General features: G+C 27.4%; 1 protein-coding gene across 2 annotated transcripts; it reads left to right on the forward strand.

The window, feature by feature from the left end:
• The first annotated feature begins 2,154 nt into the window (after positions 1–2,154).
• Positions 2,155–21,840, forward strand: LOC119669617 (transmembrane protein 184B). Of its 2 annotated transcripts, none has more exons than XM_038079594.1 (9): positions 2,155–2,359; positions 13,971–14,181; positions 14,249–14,414; positions 16,405–16,663; positions 16,735–16,904; positions 16,983–17,149; positions 18,690–18,764; positions 18,823–18,907; positions 21,517–21,840. In XM_038079594.1, the coding sequence occupies exons 2-9, from the start codon at positions 13,972–13,974 to the stop codon at positions 21,759–21,761; spliced, it is 1,377 nt and encodes a 458-aa protein (XP_037935522.1). In that variant the 5' UTR covers positions 2,155–2,359; position 13,971; the 3' UTR covers positions 21,762–21,840. The 2 variants fall into 2 exon arrangements, with proteins under 2 accessions (XP_037935522.1, XP_037935523.1); XM_038079595.1 differs by lacking the exon at positions 21,517–21,840 and adding an exon at positions 19,268–19,402.
• The last annotated feature ends 226 nt before the right edge of the window (positions 21,841–22,066 follow it).

Genomic DNA, 22,066 nt, shown 5'->3' on the forward strand with positions numbered 1-22,066 from the left:
ATAATTATAACAAACTTTTATGACTTTATTGCACTATTTCTAACTATAAAATGGTTGGAAATTAATTTAAAATTTTAGTTTATATCACAAAAGTTTTTTTACATTAAGTTAATTTTTCAACAAATTTTATAAAGCTTCAAAATTATGATATATCAATCGAGTTGTCATAGAAACTATTGTTTAATAGAATCATGTTTATATTTATCAGAGTCTATATGATGTTTTTTTATGTAGTTATGAGAATGAAAGCACATATATTGTATAAAACATGAAACGTTAACACAGACTTATTATCTAAGCTCTTTGATATAAAAGATGAGACAATTATTCAAAATGATCTAGTTTATAATTGTTTCGTTATGGACTACTCTAGAGCTACACTTGCAACGGTATCGTAAGTGAGCATATAAAATAGTTAGATTTCGTCAGCCTGTAATTATTTCATCTGTTTTATAAATGTTTCAGTTTTAGTTTTCTTTAAAATCACTTTGGTGGGTAAAATCGTGATATTTAAAATGATCATTTTCAAATGAAATATTCTCGACATTGAGTTAATATTATCAAAGTTTATTTTAGATTATTTATTAAATTTTAAGAAATAAGTTTCCAATTTTTGTGTAATCTACAGCAAGTAGATGTATTGTTGATCAAAAACTGATGGTTATGGTGGCAGTCTATGGTTTAGGGTAGCAGTGAGATTATTTTTCTGTGTGTGTTTATAAGGTGATTATAAAAATTAAAATTATCCATTTGCGTTAAAATTAAAAAATGGCTATTAAGAAAATTATTTGTGTTTGCTTCAAAATGTTACATGAAAATATTAATTTTTTGTTATAGTTTTCTTTAATTCGCGAGACTCTATTACGAATTCTGCAAACATTACTTATTTACTTAGTTGGCCCCTACAGACGTGGGATGTCCTTAGCTGCATCGAGTAGCCTCTGCTAGCCAGCACGGAGTGTTAAAATGAAAACCGTCTAAGCTCTTTTTAGGTCTTTCTTTTTCTTTTTCTATATAAATACAAAATAATATCAAAACGTATTTAATTTTTTTAAGTACCTACCAATATCTCTGTATTTATTATATTCTTAAACACTTTAAATATTGCATGCTTTCATATAAATAAACTCATTATCAATAAATCAGTTCATTTAAGGCGAAAAAGGTCAAATGAAACCTTTAAAAATAAATTTCTCACAAGGGATATTATCAAAATTTGATATATGTTTCATATGTTTTATGTGAAAAATGTGAACAACAGTTGAGCTGTAAACAAAGGAATTGAGGATGTGAGTATTTAATAAAATCTTTGTTTTTAATATATATAATATTTAATTAATTACATTATTAATTTTATACATTATATTAATACATTATTATAATACATTATATAATACATTATATTAATATATAAAATGTAGATAAATAATAAAACATATCAATATATTTAACTTTTGTGTGATATTTATAAATATGTGAAGTTTATAAAAGTTCTATCAGCTGTTGAAACTTCACAAAAACATATGCACGTACAATTTTATTACTTCACCAAGCACGTCTGAACATCGCTATTAGTCTTTTATCATTACTTCATCAATTTCATTTCATAATGTAAACATTTATATGGTAGAAATAACCATAACAGATTCAAAAGAGTTATTTGTTAAATTTTATTAGACTGTGCGAGTTAGGTAAGTTGCGTTCTAAATGAGGGAAATTCTAAGTTGTACCGATAATGTAATGATGTGTCGATACGTGTTGATAAATGGCAAAATGTGTGCAGTGCAAAAAATCCCAAAAAATCTCCCATTTGGTTTAGCACCAACTTAGCCTAACTTGCACACGTGCTATATTGACATGTTTAAACGTAATTTTTGTGTTACATTTCACAAAATAATACCACCATGAAATAATAGTAGTTTTATTCACAAAGCACAAAACCCAGTTGGAATAAAATTATAAAAACAGCTGACAAGTCTGATGTCGGAAAAGCAGTTCCGTATATCGCACAGTTCTCTTTCATCCTCATATCGTGTTTGCTGAAAAGTATTTGTTCGTTGAAAAGTGTATTTAAAATGTTTTTATAGCAAAAATTTTTAATAAATAACAACAAAAAGTTTATTTTATTAAAATATCTAAGTATTTTTATATAATTTCTTTGAATGATAAGTTTGTTTTTATAAAAAAAAATTACAATAAAAATTGCTGCACATAAAGAAGAAAAAAAAGGCATAACGTCAGTGAATTGGAGTGTTGATACAAGAAGTTGTCAAAGAGTGTTGTGAAAATAATTTACTTTTCGCAATATTGGTATACGGTATTTACGGTGAAAAAGAAATCAAATTGAGTGAATTAAAAGGTTTGCTATATTTATAATATTTGTGTTGTAAAATAAAATTAATTATCAATAATATATTTACAAAAGCAATATAAATATTTTTGCAAAAATATAAATAAGTCAATATCGACCTGTTTTGCTTTTACTTTGTTTTCAACGTTCTCGGTATGTTTTCTTAGCGTGCGTGTTGTATTTGCAAAGTTTTTATTACTTCACATAAAAATTTCATTTGCTTTTAAATATTGTAAATATACATGTAAGTGAACAATATTTTCACTTATGATTTCTGGTACAAAATATGCTTTAAACTGCTCTCTTTTCACTAAATTTTAATACCTAATTAAACAATTCCTAACAAACATGCAATATACAGGGTACCGTGAATGATATCATAATTGGTTATTCCTATTATGTGCGTATATGAATGTGTGCATATAGTGAGTCTTCAAGTGTATTTTTAACTTGTTTTCAAATGGTTGACCTTTTATTAACGATTCAAGTTGGATTTTCTGTATTTTGAAAGTGCGAATTATTTCGGAAAGACAGTTTTTGGTATAATTGAAATATTTTTAGCTAAATATATAGCCATATGTCAGCATTTATTGCATAGATAGGTTTAGTTATTTCTGGAGATATAGTGTTAAAATATATATAGTAAAATATTATAACAATTTTTTGAAACAAATATTTGATTCATAATCTTTTAATTTTGTATTGGTTGCTTCTATAAATAGTTTAATTATAATTTATCAGCAATTATCTCCATAGCTTTACTATATATAGAAAATCAACAGCATTCATATAAGTTTCACTAGAAAGAACTAAACCTCTATTTCAACTCTTTTTCACTGGAATGAACACTGACTTTCGGGGCAGTGATGGGAGTCTTTCATCACCATTCATTCCTAAAGGTGGTTTTAGTGGCATAAAAGTTATGTTTTAGTTTTTCATATTTTATCTATATATAATTATTGTAGATATTTGGGTTCGAACATTAATTGTCCGTTACACTGCATACATTGTTGACCTAAATTCTGTTAATTTTCAATAAATGAAATATATATTTTATATTGCCGTATTCCATTGAAAATTAAAAAAAGTGCCATTTGTTCTTCCCAACAGGTGTGGGTTAATACACCAAGAATAAATCATAAAATAAAAATCGTCACTATAAACCAAGACTATATCTTTCGAACTCAAGTGTAAACGTGTTTATTGTTTCACTGATGCCATCAAAAGTTTCGATTCCTGAACTTTTGATGGCAAGTGGTGAACGGCACTTGCTAGTCGAAGTTTAGGAGTGGCTCCGGTCGCAGATCTGGCGGTTTTTGGAGCCAAGATGCATTCCTCTCTTTATATCATAAATATATATTACAATTATTGCAATCAAGTTAACATCAATAAGGTCGAATATCCTTTTGAATACACGGTTGCATTGCAACAAATTTTTCAATAGGCACCTGTCTAACATCTTTGAAGAAAACTACTCAGGAAAAACTGTCGTACCTCAATTGAAATCATGATATAATTATGTGCTAAACAGTTACTTATCACGCATTAATGCGTGATTACCAATATGCGCCCCAATTGCAGCTCTATCCTCATGATTTAGACCATCTGTTTTCGTGCTTCAAAGCTCACGCAAATTTGAGTCCGATCTTTGCAACCGCTTCATAGAGTGGCTAAGTTTCTCCGTCCTGTTACTGGTTAACTTCAATTAAAATCGTACTCATCCCCTAATTACTCCCAAGTAATTGAATCGCACTCGAATACAACATATACTTATCTATATCGTAACCTATGTATTCGTTTTGTATTTTCTTTCAAGTTCTGCTTGTAACCCTACAGATTCCTGCGGGTTACAACAACACAAACATTTCTAATCTCTTAGTCCATACAAGTTTTTAAAATTTTAAACTTTGATAGTCAGACAATTTTAGTGGGAAAACGCAAGACTAGACAATTGGTTGCTTTAAAATTAAAGTTCCAGAAACAATTTTGTTACTATTTTGTGTAATTAAATTAAAATATTTTTCTTCTTTCTAAGTGATATGTTGGAATTAGAAAGTTCAATTAATTGAATTTTATTTTGATCGCTAATCTTTTATTTTGATATTTTTTATTGAATGCGGAATAGCCGATAAATGGGAACAACAGTGAAAGATTGTAATAAGCATCCACAATATGAGAAAAATTTTGCTTTAGATTTACATTATGAGAAAAGTTTAAAAGAAAATAATTTAATAAGTGTTTAAAGAAACATTGAACATTCACTGAAACTAACGTATTTAACACAGAAAAACATTATATTTTAATTTACAACAAAACTTATCAACAAATTATATTATAATTATAACTCTTATATATGGTTATTCTGCACTATAGTCCCATTTCTATTACAACTAAAGTCAATCTTATACTATCTGTAATTAACTAAATTTTAAGTCGTTTTAGATTATTTTTGATTGATTTTATTTACCAACAAGAAACAGTTCTATTGGGAACAGCCATATTTAGGTCATATGTAAATCTTCATTAAATAGTCCATAGAATTCAATTAGATTCCATATTTATTTGACATTTCAAAGTTAAATTACTTATGGAATGTTTTGAAATCCGAAGAATGTTGGAATAAAATCGTAACTATTAAAAACTATACAACTATGTACTAGTTTAATTGTCAAACACTTCAGTCACTTTAAATATCAGTATAATAATAATAGAACATGACATATAAGCTGTAAAAACTAGATTAGAAGCACGGGTTAGAATTTATTAATAATTTTTAAATTAGTGTTGTAACTCGTAGGGTCTATAAAGCAAAAGACATGAAAGGATTATATATAAACTTTTACATGGGTATAGTATAGGGTATATGGTAAGCGAGGTAAAAAGAAGAGGTATTATATAGGATGTGGGAGAGATGACAGTTTGGGTTAGTGTTAATTGAAATAAAGCTGGTTGATAGAAACAGACTACTACAATTAGGCAAAACTATTCATTAGTTGGGCGCAGTTGGTGTTATACATTTGAGATTGATATATTTGTACATGGCAAATGGTTTAGCACCCAGGTATATTATTACTGCGAATGTGCCAGAACAACTTTTGCTATACGTCGTCAAATGTGTTTTTCATATCTAGTGGTTTTAACAAGTACTTATGTGTCTTACATATATTCAAAAGCAGTTTATTAAATATAGATAGTATAGGAGTAATTAAAATATAGCAATTGCATTTTGTTGTATACATTATTCGTATTTTAAATTGATACTATCTGCAAAATGCAGTTATCGATTTAGTAGGGTATATAGAGGAGACGAGGTAAATTCATACCAGACCTTATAATTATTTTCCAAAACAACACAGAGTCTGTTTCTGTTATCTAAAAATATCAATTTTTTAAATGTTTTTGCATTGATATGCAGACATTTTTTATCTGTTCGAACAAAAACAAGAAAAAAATCAATATCTCAAAAATTTTACCAATGATTTTGTTTTAATATCTCTGAAAGTACAAGGAAATTTGAAATTGTTATTGAATTACAAAGAACAATATGGCGTCCATTTTTAGAATTAAAAAAAAGTTTTAACATAGCAACCAATTGTAGATCCTTGAATAATATATAAGTGAGTTTAACGATGACTCGATAATTATATATAGACAAGTCTACTTTATTTAAAATAAATTCAAATCAAAGCGTCATAAATATAGGAATTGTGTTCATCTTCATATTTGTAGATCGAAATATCTCTGAATATATAACATATAGTCCATTTGAAACCAAAAAGTCTTCCAGCGCATGTGTGGAAAATTACATTACTTTGTCTATGGCTCTGTTTTAGATGCCATTGCCGATCACATTTTAGTTTTTCTAATTTTTGAACAAGAATGGCTCGACCACCAATTCATAAGCAGCACTATATATATTACATTTTTTATAATGCATTCATGGATAAATAACTTATAAGATTGCTTTACTTTAAAGTGTTCATTTTTTATATTAATATAGCTAAAAAAAGAAAACTGTTTTAAAAGTACAGTTTAAAAATGGATTACTAAGTATAGGTTGTTAGTATTTGAGAATTTGTAGTAAAAAGAAATTCATTATTTTTGCTTATTTATCATACTTATAATTATCCGATATACGTTAAATATACGCAGTCTTATTTGATAACTTATTCCCATTTTGAAGGTAATTTCATTATGATTCTCTCATAAAAGTCCTCGTTATTATTGGCAAAAAATTGAAATGGTCAATTTTCACAAGTCTCACTTGAAGCGAATTTTTCAACAGAAAAGTCGTTCATCGTTCACCGTGGACTGGAGAATATGGTTATAATTTAGTACCAGGTCTGGACTATAAGGTGAAATCATAACAACTTCTTGACCAAGCTCCTGGAGCTCTTCTTTAGTCATTATCGATGTGTTTGGCCCGACATTATCCTGATTGCACACAATTTCTCTCCTGTTGCCCAAACCTGGCTGTTTCTGGGCGATTCGTTTCTTCAGATGATCCAATTGTTAACAGTACAGTTCCGAGTTGAGAGTTTTGCCGTAAAGAAGCAGTTCATAGTAGATGATTTCCTGCCAATCCCATCAGACACACAGTCAAAAATTTTCAATTTGCGCATGATTTGCTATTACAGTATCAGTACCATTAACATTATTCACATTTTAAGCCGTCTGGCTTGCGTTATCGTCGTTATCATAGAAGTACTGTAAAATGTGGCATATTTTCTTTGTGCTAGTGTTAATCTTTGATGCGCGATCAAACAAAACTGAGTCAACCATTACCAAATTTAGTAACAATTTTGTAGTACGAACTCTCATCTTTTTAACGTCATCTAGCGTAACTCTATCAGACTTATATAAAGTGAGATATAGATAACTAAACCCATTTATTGGGAAATAATGGATTTCTTTTTACTATACCTAGTATGTGGCAACTGCGACATATAAAGTTAATATTATAATTAATTTTATAAATAAATAAAATATTTCAATTTCGTTTCAAATCAAAACGAAAAAAAAAAACGAGAAAATCAACATTTTTATTTAATGTTAAGGCAAACAATTCAATTTATTAATAGAAGCCATAAAAATTTAATATGTACATAACAGTCTCTTCATATACTGTAGCGTTTTATGCTTCAAAACATCTTTATACATACAATTTTTTTTTGGATTCACTAATTGATAAAATTTGGTATGGAATTTTAGGCAATTAAGTTTTATTTTAATAGAATTCAACTGCATTTTTGGCATAATATAGTGTAATAAATAAACGACTGTCTTCAGACATAAAGTCAGGACATATTTAAACCCTATTTCGTTTATCCTAACAGCGCCTTTACAATCTCGAGTACCTTGCCTCTTGCTAGAGACTAGCCCATATTTATATTTGTTTTAACAAATGCACTCCCTAATAAAACATAAATGCTCCAAAGCCCAGTGTTCCGAAAAAGAAATACTAATAAAAAAAAATGTAACATGCCACCCCCTCCCCTTGTCATGGTTATATTGATTACACTTTTATTGTGAAAGGTGAACATTTTAGTCATCAACATTGGTGCCAAAATTTTTAATATTTTTTCATATATTTTAATTTGTTAAACTCGAACTTTTTGTGTTGTTTGCTCATGATTACTGTTGTTTGAATTATTTTTTTTTGTATCTTTTTTATTTGTATCTTGTATCGCGCGCATTTAAACGCTTTGTTTCACATAGTTTAAGTACTGCCAAGCGTTGTCTGGTAACAAAGCTTCCATTTAAATGTGTTTTTTTTTTGACGTATTTACCAACGAGATTTGTTCATTGCCAATAATAAAACAAGTTAAGTTAAAATGTTGTTTTTAAACTTTTGTATTAACAAAATGTTAATATCTTGTTCGTTTGCTTTTGATTGGTTACGTGCCTTTTGCAATTCATATTTTAGTTGATTTAAATTTGTTTTTAAATGCATTTCAATTCAGTTTTGAATCATCCAAACTTGATACGAGCGAGTATCTGTGAGTGAAATCAATTGATTTTTTTTTGGTTGGGTGATCTTTTCAAAAAAAATTTTCCACTTCCTGTTTTGATAACTGACTTTAGCTATTAGCGTTGCAGACGCTTGCCTTATACTCTTTTCAAATCTGACAAATAAGTTAACTTTCCATTTGGCGTTTTCATATATACACCAGTTCCTCATATTTCTGCACTACGCATTCATCTCTATCATTTCAAGGCTAACTGTTTTTAATTTTTCCTCTATTTTATTTTACAGTCTTTGTTTATTGTTACCATTTTTTTAAATTTATTTTTCTACATTTTCCACCTATTTGACGCATTTCATTGTTCACATCGATGAGAAGTTTTTTGCGGTTTCTTGTAGGTATTTAAATAGTTTAATGAACTTTCCAGTTATTCATAATTATTCTTCCACTTCTTAATGTATTTATGTGTTTCTTTAATGTTTTTTGTTCTTTGGCACGTAAGTCTCAAAATAAATGTGTATTTATATTTAAAAAAATTTTTTAACCTGATAAGCTGTACAGTTATATCGTTTGACAAACCCTAAAATGAAATCCACAAAGTAACCGTCAAAAACCTGGAGAAATACCATCCACACATTCGACTTAGCAATATCTGTAATATAGCAATGACGAGTGAGATTCTCCTAGCTCGTGCGTTTCAAGACAGGATTATATACTAGACAAATACATATATAATGATATATACAAAACAGTTCCTAACATAGTTAGATTAACATAGTTAGAAAACTATTTAGATTCTATTATCTACGTTGAGTTAATAGTAAAAAACTTTTAAATGTAAATCACTGAACTATTCAAAAATCTTTAACATTAATTAACGCTGAATTTAGTACCTGGTGATATAGATGGTATGATATATACAAAACAGCTTCTAATGGAGTGAGATTTACTGTAGAACTCTTGTTATCCACAAGGAGGATATGTATGAAATTATGTGTGAAAACAGTTATAATAAAGTGAAATTGCAGATCATCTAACAGGTACTATTCGCCACACAAAGAGAATCGTAAAAAAAGAACTTTAATAAGTAGATTATGTTATTATGTTATGATATATGCAATACAGCTTTTTATTAAAAAATAATACAAGTTAAAAGCACAAATAACACAAATTAATAATGATATGTTGACATATGTACCCAAGCTGAGATCTTTTAAATTTCATTGAAATGCCTTGCCTTGTATCAGTCTTATTAAAAGATTATTGATGCAATATTGATGGAATAATGTATAGCGGTTACATTTTTTTTTGGTGGTATAGTTCCTAAATTCAACCCATCGGTGATCAACTCCTTTTCCTACATAATCACTCTCTTTCAAACTTATATTACCCAACTACATATGAAACCATGTATTCGTTTTATATTTCCTTTCATGATATCTGCTTTATAGATTTCGACGATTTATTATGAACAGAGCATGACATCTAACAAACATGTTCCGGACTTCTGGATGATTTTCTTCATTTGTGAAACATGCTTTAGGGTCACCGCGATAATTTAACCTAACCTATTTAAATCAGCTATTGTTCATACATCATTATGGTTTTGAGAACATATGGTATTCTGCTATAGTTTTGCGTCCAATATAAAATATTTTTTTGCAATCGACTTCTCAAAGAAGCTACCTACTGTTTTACTGTTCAATAAAAACAACAAATGGATTTTGTCGAAAAAAGCAAATTATTGATATATATTGGTTATTATATTACCAATTGAAACGTATATATCTTGTTTATTTTATTTTTCGACATATAATCTGACAAAATAAAAATGAAACGCGGAAAAAAATACTTCCCTCTAAACGTACTTACGAGTATATCTCTAAATACGTGACTGCTTTAATACATTTTTTCAATGCTTTGAAATTTTGTTAGGGTAAAGACAGGTCGGATGTAACAACTACCTACGCAAATTTTAACCTATTTCAACCTGTCTATTTCAAAAGTCCAATTTTAAGGACTAATAAAAAAGACATTATTGTTAAAAATATATTAAAAAAAAAATAATACATAACAGTAGCCACTCCTTTTTGCGAATAAATTTTGCTTTTTGATACTGCTTTGATATGTTAATTCGACTGGTTTATTTTTAAAATATATCCTTATATACTTTAGATGAAAAAATCGAACTGTACGTGACTTACAAACATTTTAAACGAGTTTTTTTGATTGCTTTGGTCACAGTTTTCAGTTTTATTAAAGCTCATAAACTAAGTATTTTTATATAAATAAAAAGTATTTAATATAAATTTCTTATATAAATTTGATTTATTTTAAACAAAATAGATTTGTATATATACATATATTTTTTACTTAAGATGGATGTAGCATTTTGGTGTTATCATACGTATTTGTACTATCATATAAAAATATTACTGTGAGTTATATAGTTTAAAACTCTATATAATAACTATTTGTAAATAAATTGGTGATAATAAGGAAACAGTAGCAGTCCGTCTATTTAATGACTTGCTCACTTAGGCTACTGTGACACCATGGTAAAATTTTGGGACTGATTCGCTAACTGTTGGATTACACCTTATTCTGAAACGGAAAGTGATCGTTTGAAAAAGTGAGCAATGTTTTTGATACAAACGTTAGGTATGGCGGATAGAAATAAAGCAAGTGAACAACTAGTAGAAAAATAGGTTATGGCGACAGCGGAGAGAGTAATGCTTTTCTCTTAATCTTTCTGTGATCTACAGTTTCGAGAGTTGTAGGCCGGCGTGTTTTCCTATTCCACATTCTTCTGATATTACAGTAACTGTATTAGATCTAAGTAAGTATTAGATCGTTAGAAGCGTTCGAAATCAATTATTTACTTTGTTCTTTTGTGATTGTATGTGCAACAAATCATACTTATACGAGGGCGGCTTGATAAGTCAGTGACAATGCTGATTAAGCATTGTGGCCAAAATCCACGAATTGGGATACGAACTGCTACCCCATCCAGCATATTCTCCAGGTTTAGCCCCCTGCGACTATTTTCTGTTTCCAAACCTAGAGAAATAGCGAAATTCATTTTGTACCATTTTTGTAAAAATTTACGAGGTTGTCTGCTTTGAACGGCTATCAAACACCAATTGAACGACGTAGCTTGCTCAAAATTAAAATGTTGCCCACTGGTAGATTACAGCTGACGGCAGCACTGTCGCATTTGGAGTAACTGCGCGAGAAATTCAAAAACTCACTGATTTATCAAACCACCCTCGTAACTTGGCATAATTTAGTTGTATTTTTAAAATTTTGGTTTGTGTACAGCCACTTTAATCCAGACTAAACCCATATCTAATATAATTACTATACTACGACGTTTGTGTGGCAATTAATGGGTTTTGCAGTTGTCTTTATAAAGCGGAATTATTTTAGGTTAATCAATCCCGCTTTTATACAATATTGTAACAGATTTTAATCAAAATACTTTTTTTTCAGGTAGTATTTTATTAGGTGATCAGTTTATTTAAATAGACCCACAACCAAACAACTAAAATATTAATATAAATTCTTAAGTATAAAAATGGTTGTTCTTCCTGTTATTATATATGTGATGGGCCAGCTCGATAACAATATTAAAATTAATTTAACGAAATATGTTTGTAGTCTGTTGATTTCTTTAAAACATTTTTTTTTATGGTTTCTCGAGCTTTTAAATTCTTCTACACCACTTTTTTGTTTTATTCAATGATGAATTTTGACTTTATATGATTTCCAATTTCTAAGCTCATTTTCAAATGTAGTATGTCTTGAAAAACCATAAATATATCAATTATACATTGATAGCAGTTCTCAAAAGCGACTAATATGAGGGCATAAAGGTTATCTTGAAATGTATGAGTTCAGATATTGAAGTGCATGCTATATCCAACAACATTGCGCTTCTTCTGGTTCTTACGCGTTCCTCCTACCGGATAACTATTAGTACTTATGGTAACTTTTCAAGCTATTAAATTCTTCGAGACCACTTTTTTGTTCTATTCTAGTTTTATTGAAAGATGAATTACAACTTTATATGACTTTCAATTTCAAAGCTTATTTTCAAAGGTAGTAAGTCTTGAGAAACAAAAGAAAGGCACTTGCAGTCCAAACAAATTATATATACGAACTATTAACTAATTAAGAAATTTGAATATTTCCTAAGACCACTGATGATGAGTACTTCTTGGCAATACCCGAAACAGCGTTGTATGTTCAGCCAAACTTAGTTAATAAATTAACTAAAAATTTTTGTTGTTGTCTTTTTATTTCTATTCGAACCCTTTTAACTTTTAAGTATTTTCTTTTAGTCATAAGACGTTCCACTTTTGGCAAAAAAATAAAATTAATATTAAAAGATAAATTAATTAGGTATACATTGATAGCACTGCTGGACAGTGTAAAATATTTAATTTCTGCTTCTTACACGTTTGCACTTTTCCGTAGTTTTATATGTAATAAAGCCCTATAAAACTCTTTAGTGAACTCATCAGGTTCACTTTTAGGTCTCAATTAGCAGGTCTCACTTTTATTGAGACCTGCTTAAGTATTTTTGCGATATTTTATATTTTTTGTTCTTTTATTCCTTTTGATTGATTAAACGTCAAATTTTCAAGTTGTCAGTTTGAAGTGAAGCTGGTTAAATTTTGTTGCTCCTCTAACGTTTTCTATAAGCAGCCACGAAGCTATTATGTACATTATGTACAAATATGTACAAATATTGGAAATGGCTAGTTTATTCCTCTTCATTTGAATATTGCGGGGAAGAAGTACAGTGATGAGTTGCCTCTACAGGATATGTAGATTTCAATGGGTTTCTACTACGACACTGACATGGGAGCTTCTCTTCTACTACGTGTTTAATAAATGTAAAACTTCATTGCCTGTCACATGCAGTTTATATATGTCATGTGTGTTTGAATGTATATCTATATATATTTTCAAAGAACCTTTAGTGTATTTCATATTTTTCCTAAATTAAATTTTCTTATTTTAAAATTCATATGTGTATTTGTTCTTAGTTTGTTTTGTAACTTGATATGATGATCTAATGGCTTTCATTTAGTTCGATTTTTTGTTTTCTGTTTAAATTGACCTATTTGAAAAATATTTTTTCTGCATGCAGTGTTGTTGTGTATCTTATATCACACAGAAAAGCTAAGCTGTAAATATTTCCTAAAGCAGTAACTTGTCTGCGCCAGGTTGAATGGAATGGAAAAACGCACGCCGAAGTATATTTTTAAGAAAATTAACTTGTTTCTGAAAAGCTTTGAAACTACGTTATCATTTCGTTTCACAAAATAATTTGAAATTCATGATTCGGTGCAAAAAAATTTGTTATGTATAACAGAGCTTTTAATGTGTATTGCGGTGATTGTGGTTCCTACTAACACACAATGTTTACCTTTTGCTGATAAGTCACAAATAGATAAACTGATATAATTGTACGAATTTCACTTTTTGGTTAAACATGACAGGCGTTCGATTTGTTGATAGTATTTCAGTGTTAATAATGTTTAAATAATGACGTATATCTTTCAATAGTACTCATATTTTTTTATTAATTATAATTGATTCAAAATAAAAAATTACTAATGTTTTATTAAAACCAATTATTTCAGTATGAGCACAAATACTACTGATTTCATTGATCCGAATGGTACGACGTTTAAACCTAATTACAATTTACGTGTAACATCAGCAAAAGACATGTCGACGCCTATAGATCCGTTAATAAGTCATGTAGGTGATGGTATTTTTCTACAGACCAAAACTGCACAGGGTTTAGCTGGCATTTTTGTTTGGGCCGCACTTTTTATTACATGCCAACAGGTGAGTTCATTATATCAAAAATATTTATTGATTTTTTTATTATTAAATTCTTTTGTCTATGTTGCAGATTTATCAACATTTACGTTGGTATACGAATCCACAAGAACAACGATGGATTGTACGTATATTATTCATTGTACCTATTTATGCTACGTACTCTTGGATAAGTTTACTGTTTTTCAATTCCGATAATGTGTATGTGTACTTTTTCACTGTACGAGATTGCTATGAAGGTTAGTATAAAATTAATATACATAGTTTAATTATTAAATTTGATTTGATAAAGTTAATTATGACGAAAGAATATTTTCTCAGTTGGAACTATTATTTTATTGAAGAGGGTTTTGAATAGTAGTGAATTACAACAACAAAAATTTTATTAGTTTTAGTTAATTAAATTTTTGGTTGACCATACAGTTGTATTGAGTATTACCAAATATCCAGCATCAATGATCTTTTTGGAAATCTTTCTTATACTAATTTATTCGTAAATAATGTTTTGAGACTGCAAATACCAAGTGTTGAACTTGTAAGCTGCCAAATTTTATGCTCAAAGTCAGTCTTAATTAGCCTTTGAATTTAATTATCTTTGTAGAACTATGAAACTGTATTTCGATTCGGAATAGTAACATAAAAAATGTATTTAACAGCTATCTATATGACTGTAAATACTGATTTATTATTTATTTCTTAATTATATTAAGTTTTAACTTAATTTTAACTTAATTGTCTTAAGTTTGTGTATTTATGTTGGTAGTAAAATTATTTAGGTTGAATTTTAATTTAGTTTTGTTTATAAAAATTCAAAATATTTAGTAAATAATGTTTTGTATTGTTAGATAATGAGTTGGTAGAAATGTATTTTGCACTTAAAACCACAACGAAAGGTCACCTTTTACCCCAAAATTTAATGGATTTACGAGAATATTATAGTAAATTCTTGGTATACTGATTATCTGACAAACTAAACTCTCTAAATAACGAACGATCCAACACTTGTATGTAACGAGTATACCAAAAATATTATTTCTAAATAACGAATGTTACATATGAAATGGTTTTAAAATAACGAACGACCTGGATCTTATATTATTTGTTATATCGAGAAGTTTCTGTATTGGTTATAAAAAAAATAGTTTTTAGGTATGTCTAAAAGGAAATGATAAACATACAATTAATCCATTTTTGAAGGTTATGATAACAGGCTAATCGAAAACTTTTAAGGTCTGTAAGCGGTAGCAAAGCGGAAATTTACAAGAGGTTAGGTGTTGCTTTATAAGTTGTTTCATAAGAAGAACCTACTAGATAAGGTTACGTCGGAATGGTAGTCTTGTGGCCAAAGCACATTTGTGCTGAAACAATGGCTCGTTGTGATACTACGGATTAACGTTGTTCATACACAGACTAGAGGTAATGAAATAAATTTCTACTACCAGTAATTATTGTGCATGAAGTCAAGATTTTCAAGAAAAAGTCCTTAATTGGTCCAAAAAAGGTGTTGTGTTTCATCATAAGCAACCTAGAATATATGTGTATCATTTATAAACTCACCAGAAATTGCGAGCTCTTAACTGAAAAGTTTTGATATATACCAAACGTTGAATAAATCTCAAGAAATGACTGTGAAAATCATCTACCACAGTTTTTCAAAGATAAACTTTATTGATTTAATAATAAAGTAAGAGATTCTACCTGTTATATTGAAGAAGGTTGTGGGAAAATTATTTGTAATATTATTAACAATTATTAAAAAGAAATTAAAAAGAAAATATTTAATTAATTTTGACTTAAATACTTTTTGCACAGCTCATATATATATATTATTTTAATTCTTAAGGAATTTATTAACTCTTAATTTTTCTATATTTATTATATAAATTATTATATAATTATATAAATTATTAGGTTAATCTGAATTCAAAAAAAGGAAATTATCTGTATTATATTTAATATATTATAATATATAATGTATTTGTTAAGGCTTTAAGGAATTAATATTGTATTTATCGTCAGTAGATAATAATGAAGCTTCCATTTCACTTAATAGAAACTTTGAATTTAATAGATAGGTTTCGAATAGTATTAAATTGGAACAACAAAACTTTTTATTTAATTTTATTGTTGGAATTCAGTATTGCTCGAAACCTCTCTATACATTAATATATATTTTTTGTATTAAATATTGTTTTAATTTTAATTATATTTAAATTCTTTAATTTTTAGCTTTCGTAATATATAACTTCTTGTCACTGTGTTATGAGTATCTTGGCGGCGAAGGAAATATAATGTCGGAGATACGTGGCAAACCAATAAAGACCTCATGTCTGTATGGAACATGTTGCCTCAAAGGCAAAACCTACACAATTGGTTTCTTGCGTTTTTGTAAACAAGCCACCTTGCAATTTTGTTTGGTCAAACCTTTGGTGGCTTTTATAATAATATTTTTGCAAGCATTTGGACATTATCACGATGGTGATTGGAGGTAATTTTATTTCTAAACATAAATATAAATATGTAATAAAAATATAAATAAAATAAATTTTTTAATTTTAGTGCTGATGGTGGTTATATTTATATTACAGTAATTTATAATATTTCCGTTTCGTTAGCTTTGTATGGTTTGTATTTGTTTTATTTTGCTACGCGCGATTTACTGACACCCTTCGAACCTGTGTTGAAATTCTGTACAATCAAATCAGTTATTTTCTTATCTTTTTGGCAAGGTGAGTCATAAATAATTCAACTATCTTATGTGAAATTCATACATTTGTTAATAATTTTTTTTTTGCTTTTTAAAACAGGTGTTGGTTTGGCTATTTTAGAAAAGGCCAATGTTATATCGCCAATTGTTGACAGTGCAGGCACTGTAACATCAACCGGTACAGTATCCGCTGGCTATCAAAATTTCTTTATATGCATTGAAATGTTATTCGCTGCAATTGCTTTACGTTACGCATTCCCTTATCAGGTGAGTCCATGTTTTAGTTTCTCCAATATATACTAATTTTTTTTGATTATCTCTTTCTACCAAAAATAACTATGTAAATAAAACAATTAGGTCGTTAAATATGACTATTTAAAAGATAAGATAAATTTCAAAATAAATACTTTAGTACTCGTAATATCTAATAAAGGTGTGGGTTAAAAGATATAACTGCTAGTATTCTCATTATACAAGGTGGATTTCAAAGTAAATAGAAATTCTTGAAAATAGATGTTTGTAATGAGTCTACCTATGGTAACTTCATGGTAGATTTTTCATTAACTTCCTGCCAATATTTAAGATATTTGGTCGAATAGAAGCAGAATTACTGCGTATATTCTCTATGATCCATTAATCTTTAGAGAAGTTTATTACAATGGCACGTTTTTGGTCCATTGTCGAAGCAAAATGTTGCATTTATCTTGCTAATAATTTTTTTATATGCAAATGCTCTTGCAAAATGAACGAATTTAGTTGAGATTTTGAAAATATCCGTTATAATATTTTTATTTAGCAATATTCCAAGGCTTTTATCAACTACGTTCGGAGCTGTTACATAATTTATTGTTGTTATTCCTGCTGTTTCCACTTTGAATCTTAACAAATAACCACAAAAAAGATTAATAAAAGATATATAAATGAAATGGAAATAGAAAGGATGGAGGAGTATAGAGTTGGAGTAAGTGAAGGGCATAGAGAGAATTAGTACACCCAGTATGTATGTAAATAAAGAATCTTACCACATCGATGGGATGGGAACTAACTCGAAAAGCTTTAAGGTTTGTCTGTGCATTTAGGAGAGAAGAGAGTTGGGCGACGTTGTAGAAGGTGGAGCAGTACGGGAGGGCACACATTGGACTTGACGCGTTTTTGCGCAGCTAGTATTGTTTAGCGTGTTGTTAAATCTGGTCTAATATACAGTTATTAAATTAACTAAGCGAGTTCTTGGATTGCGAGTTCTTGGATTGGATTGGATTGCGTATGGGTCATTCAAAACCTACTCATGAGCACCAGTGAGTGGCGATCAGCCATTACTGTTCGTTTTGTAATAGCCCACCATCCATAAATGATATACTTAAGAATTGCTCTACTTTCGATTCTATTTTCAAAACAATCTGTTTTTGAACACATATTATAAAAAATAGTTCCACATAAAATAAAATTCTGATATATATATATATATATATATATATATATAATGAAGCGTGTAACTAAATTTCAGCTTAAAAAATAATAAAATAATTTTCTTATTTTGGTTATAAGATTTTATATTTTGTTAATTACAAATAATAAATAAATAAAATATATAATTATATATATAATATATAAAAAATATATTATACTTATTTATTTTAAAATATTGCCAGATTATAATTTCAGTTATCGCTAAGATCTTATTGATTAGCCTTTGTATTTTATTTAGACAATTATTAATTTTTAATCAACTGTAATTATTTATGAATATGTAAAAAATAGAAATTTAGTTTATATTATAGATAATAAAAGATTTTTACTTTCATTTCAGGTATATGCACGCAGTTGTATTGGTGATGGTCATGGACGTTCAGTGACAATGCAATCAATTTCAAGCAGCTTAAAAGTAAAGTTCTAACTATTTTTAATATATAACTTTTTAATTGCTTAATTTTTTTTTAAAGGAAACAATGAACCCGAAGGACATAATGACAGATGCTATTCACAATTTCCATCCACAATATCAACAATATACACAATATAGCTCAGGTTAGTTTGTTAGCTCTTTTGTATGAGAATGTTTATTTTTGTTTAGATTGCATGTAATATATATGCTGTTTGTTTGTTTGTTTTTTTTTTTATAAATATGTAGATATGTAGTAGTTAAATAATACTGATATTATGTTTTATTTTATTTAGTTAAGTTAAAAAATTATTTTTTTTTTCTAATTTCTATATATAAAATTACCTAAAGGTGTTGGGTTATATACACACATTCACAAAGCAATTTAAAAAAGATTAGTCAATTAGTCAATGTTACTTCACATAAAATATACACAATTTAAATATTATATTAGAGATTTTGTTTCTTTTGTTAAATATTTTTCTTTTATATTTTTATTTTTACAGAAGTAACTTCATCTCAACGTTATGAAAAACTCTAAAAATGCTACTGATTTCAAATTAAACCATTCCGTTTTAAAAGCTTAGTTTTAAAAACTGTGACAAATAGTGTCAAAATAATATGGAAAATTTAAAAACTATAAACGTATATATGTATACATGTATGAAATATGTTTTTTTCTTTATTTTGATGTTTAACTACGCTGTCAACCAAATTGCCTTTTAATTATTTGTACTTAAAAATTAAACTTGTAACTTAATTTAGTTTCAATATAATGCACATATAAAGAATAACTTTTTATTTTATTAAATTATTTTATATAGAAAAAGTCTTATGCTCATTTAGTATTAACCATTTTATTGTTTATTATTTAAAAAAAAAATCGCAAATTTGAAAATTTTTTAATTTTATTTTTTACTTTTTGTGTGCATAAAACAAAGTGATTTTACTTTGGAACGTCAATTTAGTTTTAATTCTCATTTATATAAGTACTATATATATATACATATAATTTTTTTATTTAAGTTCAATAAGTTATAATTTCTGTGTACATTTTTTTAATACTATGAATTTTTTATAATAGAGTTTAATTAATTATAAGTTTTCTTTTTTATATAAGTATAAAGATTTATTTTCTAAAAGAAAGTATAGCTTCAATAGTTATTTGATATCTTGCAATATTAAGTATATATTTTATATATGTAATATCATTCCATAATCTACATACAGAATGCACAATTTATTAGATTCGTTTTTTTATTAAGTAATTTCTACTTATATACATTACAACTGTTAAATAAGTTGTGCTTTTCTCTGCCTTAATACAAATTACAAAAAAAATAAACAGATAAATTTAGTTAAGGTGGTACTTAAATACATTTTGTTTTATTTTAATCTTTTATTTCGATATTATAAATAATATTAAGAAAAAAAGTGCACTTATTAAATTAAGTAAAAAATAAAAAATATATATATAGCGATAATTGTTGTAATGAGTGTTTACTCTATGCTACAAAAATAAAAATATTAAATAATAAATTATAAATAAATTTATAAATATCTTATATAGTTGTTGTGTTTTGATTGTGAAAGTTTGTTATAGATCTGACTCTAAATTATGGCAGATGTTATTTGTACCCATATTTCAGCAAATTTAAAAATTTAAAAATATTAATTAATAAACTTGTATATATATATATATATATAGATTATTTTTTTTTGTATAAGTTTATTTTAATCATTATTAAAAATGATTATGCTTTAATTTTATAATATTTTGTGTATAAACAGAAAATAGTATTAATATCATTTTAAAAGGAGAACTTATTTTTAGCAGTAATTCTTTGCTAGTTTAACAATGGACAATTAAAGTAAAGTAATCCGTAAGTGTTGGACATTGGGCACTTAAGTGTTGCTTACACACATGTTATGCAGACAGTCAAGTTCAGATCAAGTGTAAAATTATTAATTAACTTAACTTAATTATTAAATTCTTTATCTAGAAAATTTCTAGTCTTTTTTTTTTTTAATTGTATATAAGAATTTCGGGAACCTATTGAATATTATATATATTATTTATATTATATATATAATAGTACATTTTTGACTTGAAAATTTGTAATATATTTTTCTATACATTGTATAAAGTACTTTAAGGAAACAATGGATATGTTGATATATTGTATATATTGTATTTCATATCTTAAGTTTTGTTCAAACATAAAAAGGATAAGGTAAAGGACTAGAAGACGTGATCACAATTAAGTATGCTGATATAGACATATGAAAAATCATTGCAAATGCATAATACACTAACAAAAATATTTGCATTTTAGTAAACACTTTTTATCCACACCTTTAGGTCTTTCGGCTATATATTTAACTAAACTGTATTATGTGTAAAGACATTATTTTTACTCTTTCAAAAATAAGTATTTTTAAAACTGTCGAAGTTTGTTAAATAAACAATTTATATAAACGTCTATATATTACTTCGAATAAGTGCTAATAGGATACCGAGTCGAATACTATTTCTAATAATATTCGAAGACAGTTCCAAAAAATATTTGTTTTTATAATTTGTATTTCTACTTTAAACATTTTGGTATGCATTTTAAAAATATTCTTGGCATAACGATTATAAATTTCTTAAAACTCTTTAGCATGTTTTTTAAAACCAAATTAATTATATAGAAAATGTTATTTGCTTTAAAAATGTAATAATTTTCTATGGAAATAAATACATAATAAATAGGTGGAAAGAATTCTCGCGGCATACGTGTTTCTTCCTATGATCCAGACGATCCAAGTTGTAATGCATCACAGAACGGTATCGGCGGTGCTTCAACGAATGGTAGCGGTGGCATGAGTGGTTGTATTGCATCAAAGACTTTGGGTAATCAGCGAAAATTTATGCCTGGAGGACAACGTGTCGCAACGATAAGTCAAAATTATAATGAAAAAACCATGTTGTTGAGCAGTGATGATGAATATCAGTAATTATTGCTGTTAAAAATGTTTCAAAAATATCTTTATTATATGTTTTGTTTTTAAATGAATTGAAAAAGAATTATAAGGCTTTGCTGTACAATAAAAAAAAATAGAAATCAATATGTTCTATTGCTAACAGAACTATTTTTAAAATGTTATTATGTACATATATTTTTAAAAACATTGTATATTTATTATCTGAATTACTTTAAAAATAATGTGTTTTAAATTTATAAAAAAAATAACAAATTTTTATATATTTTAAATTTTATATTTATTATGTTTTGTTAATGTATATGTATCGTTTACAAAAC

Source organism: Teleopsis dalmanni, chromosome 1 (assembly GCF_002237135.1).
Source record: "Teleopsis dalmanni isolate 2A chromosome 1, ASM223713v2, whole genome shotgun sequence".
Classification (NCBI taxonomy): domain Eukaryota; kingdom Metazoa; phylum Arthropoda; class Insecta; order Diptera; family Diopsidae; genus Teleopsis; species Teleopsis dalmanni.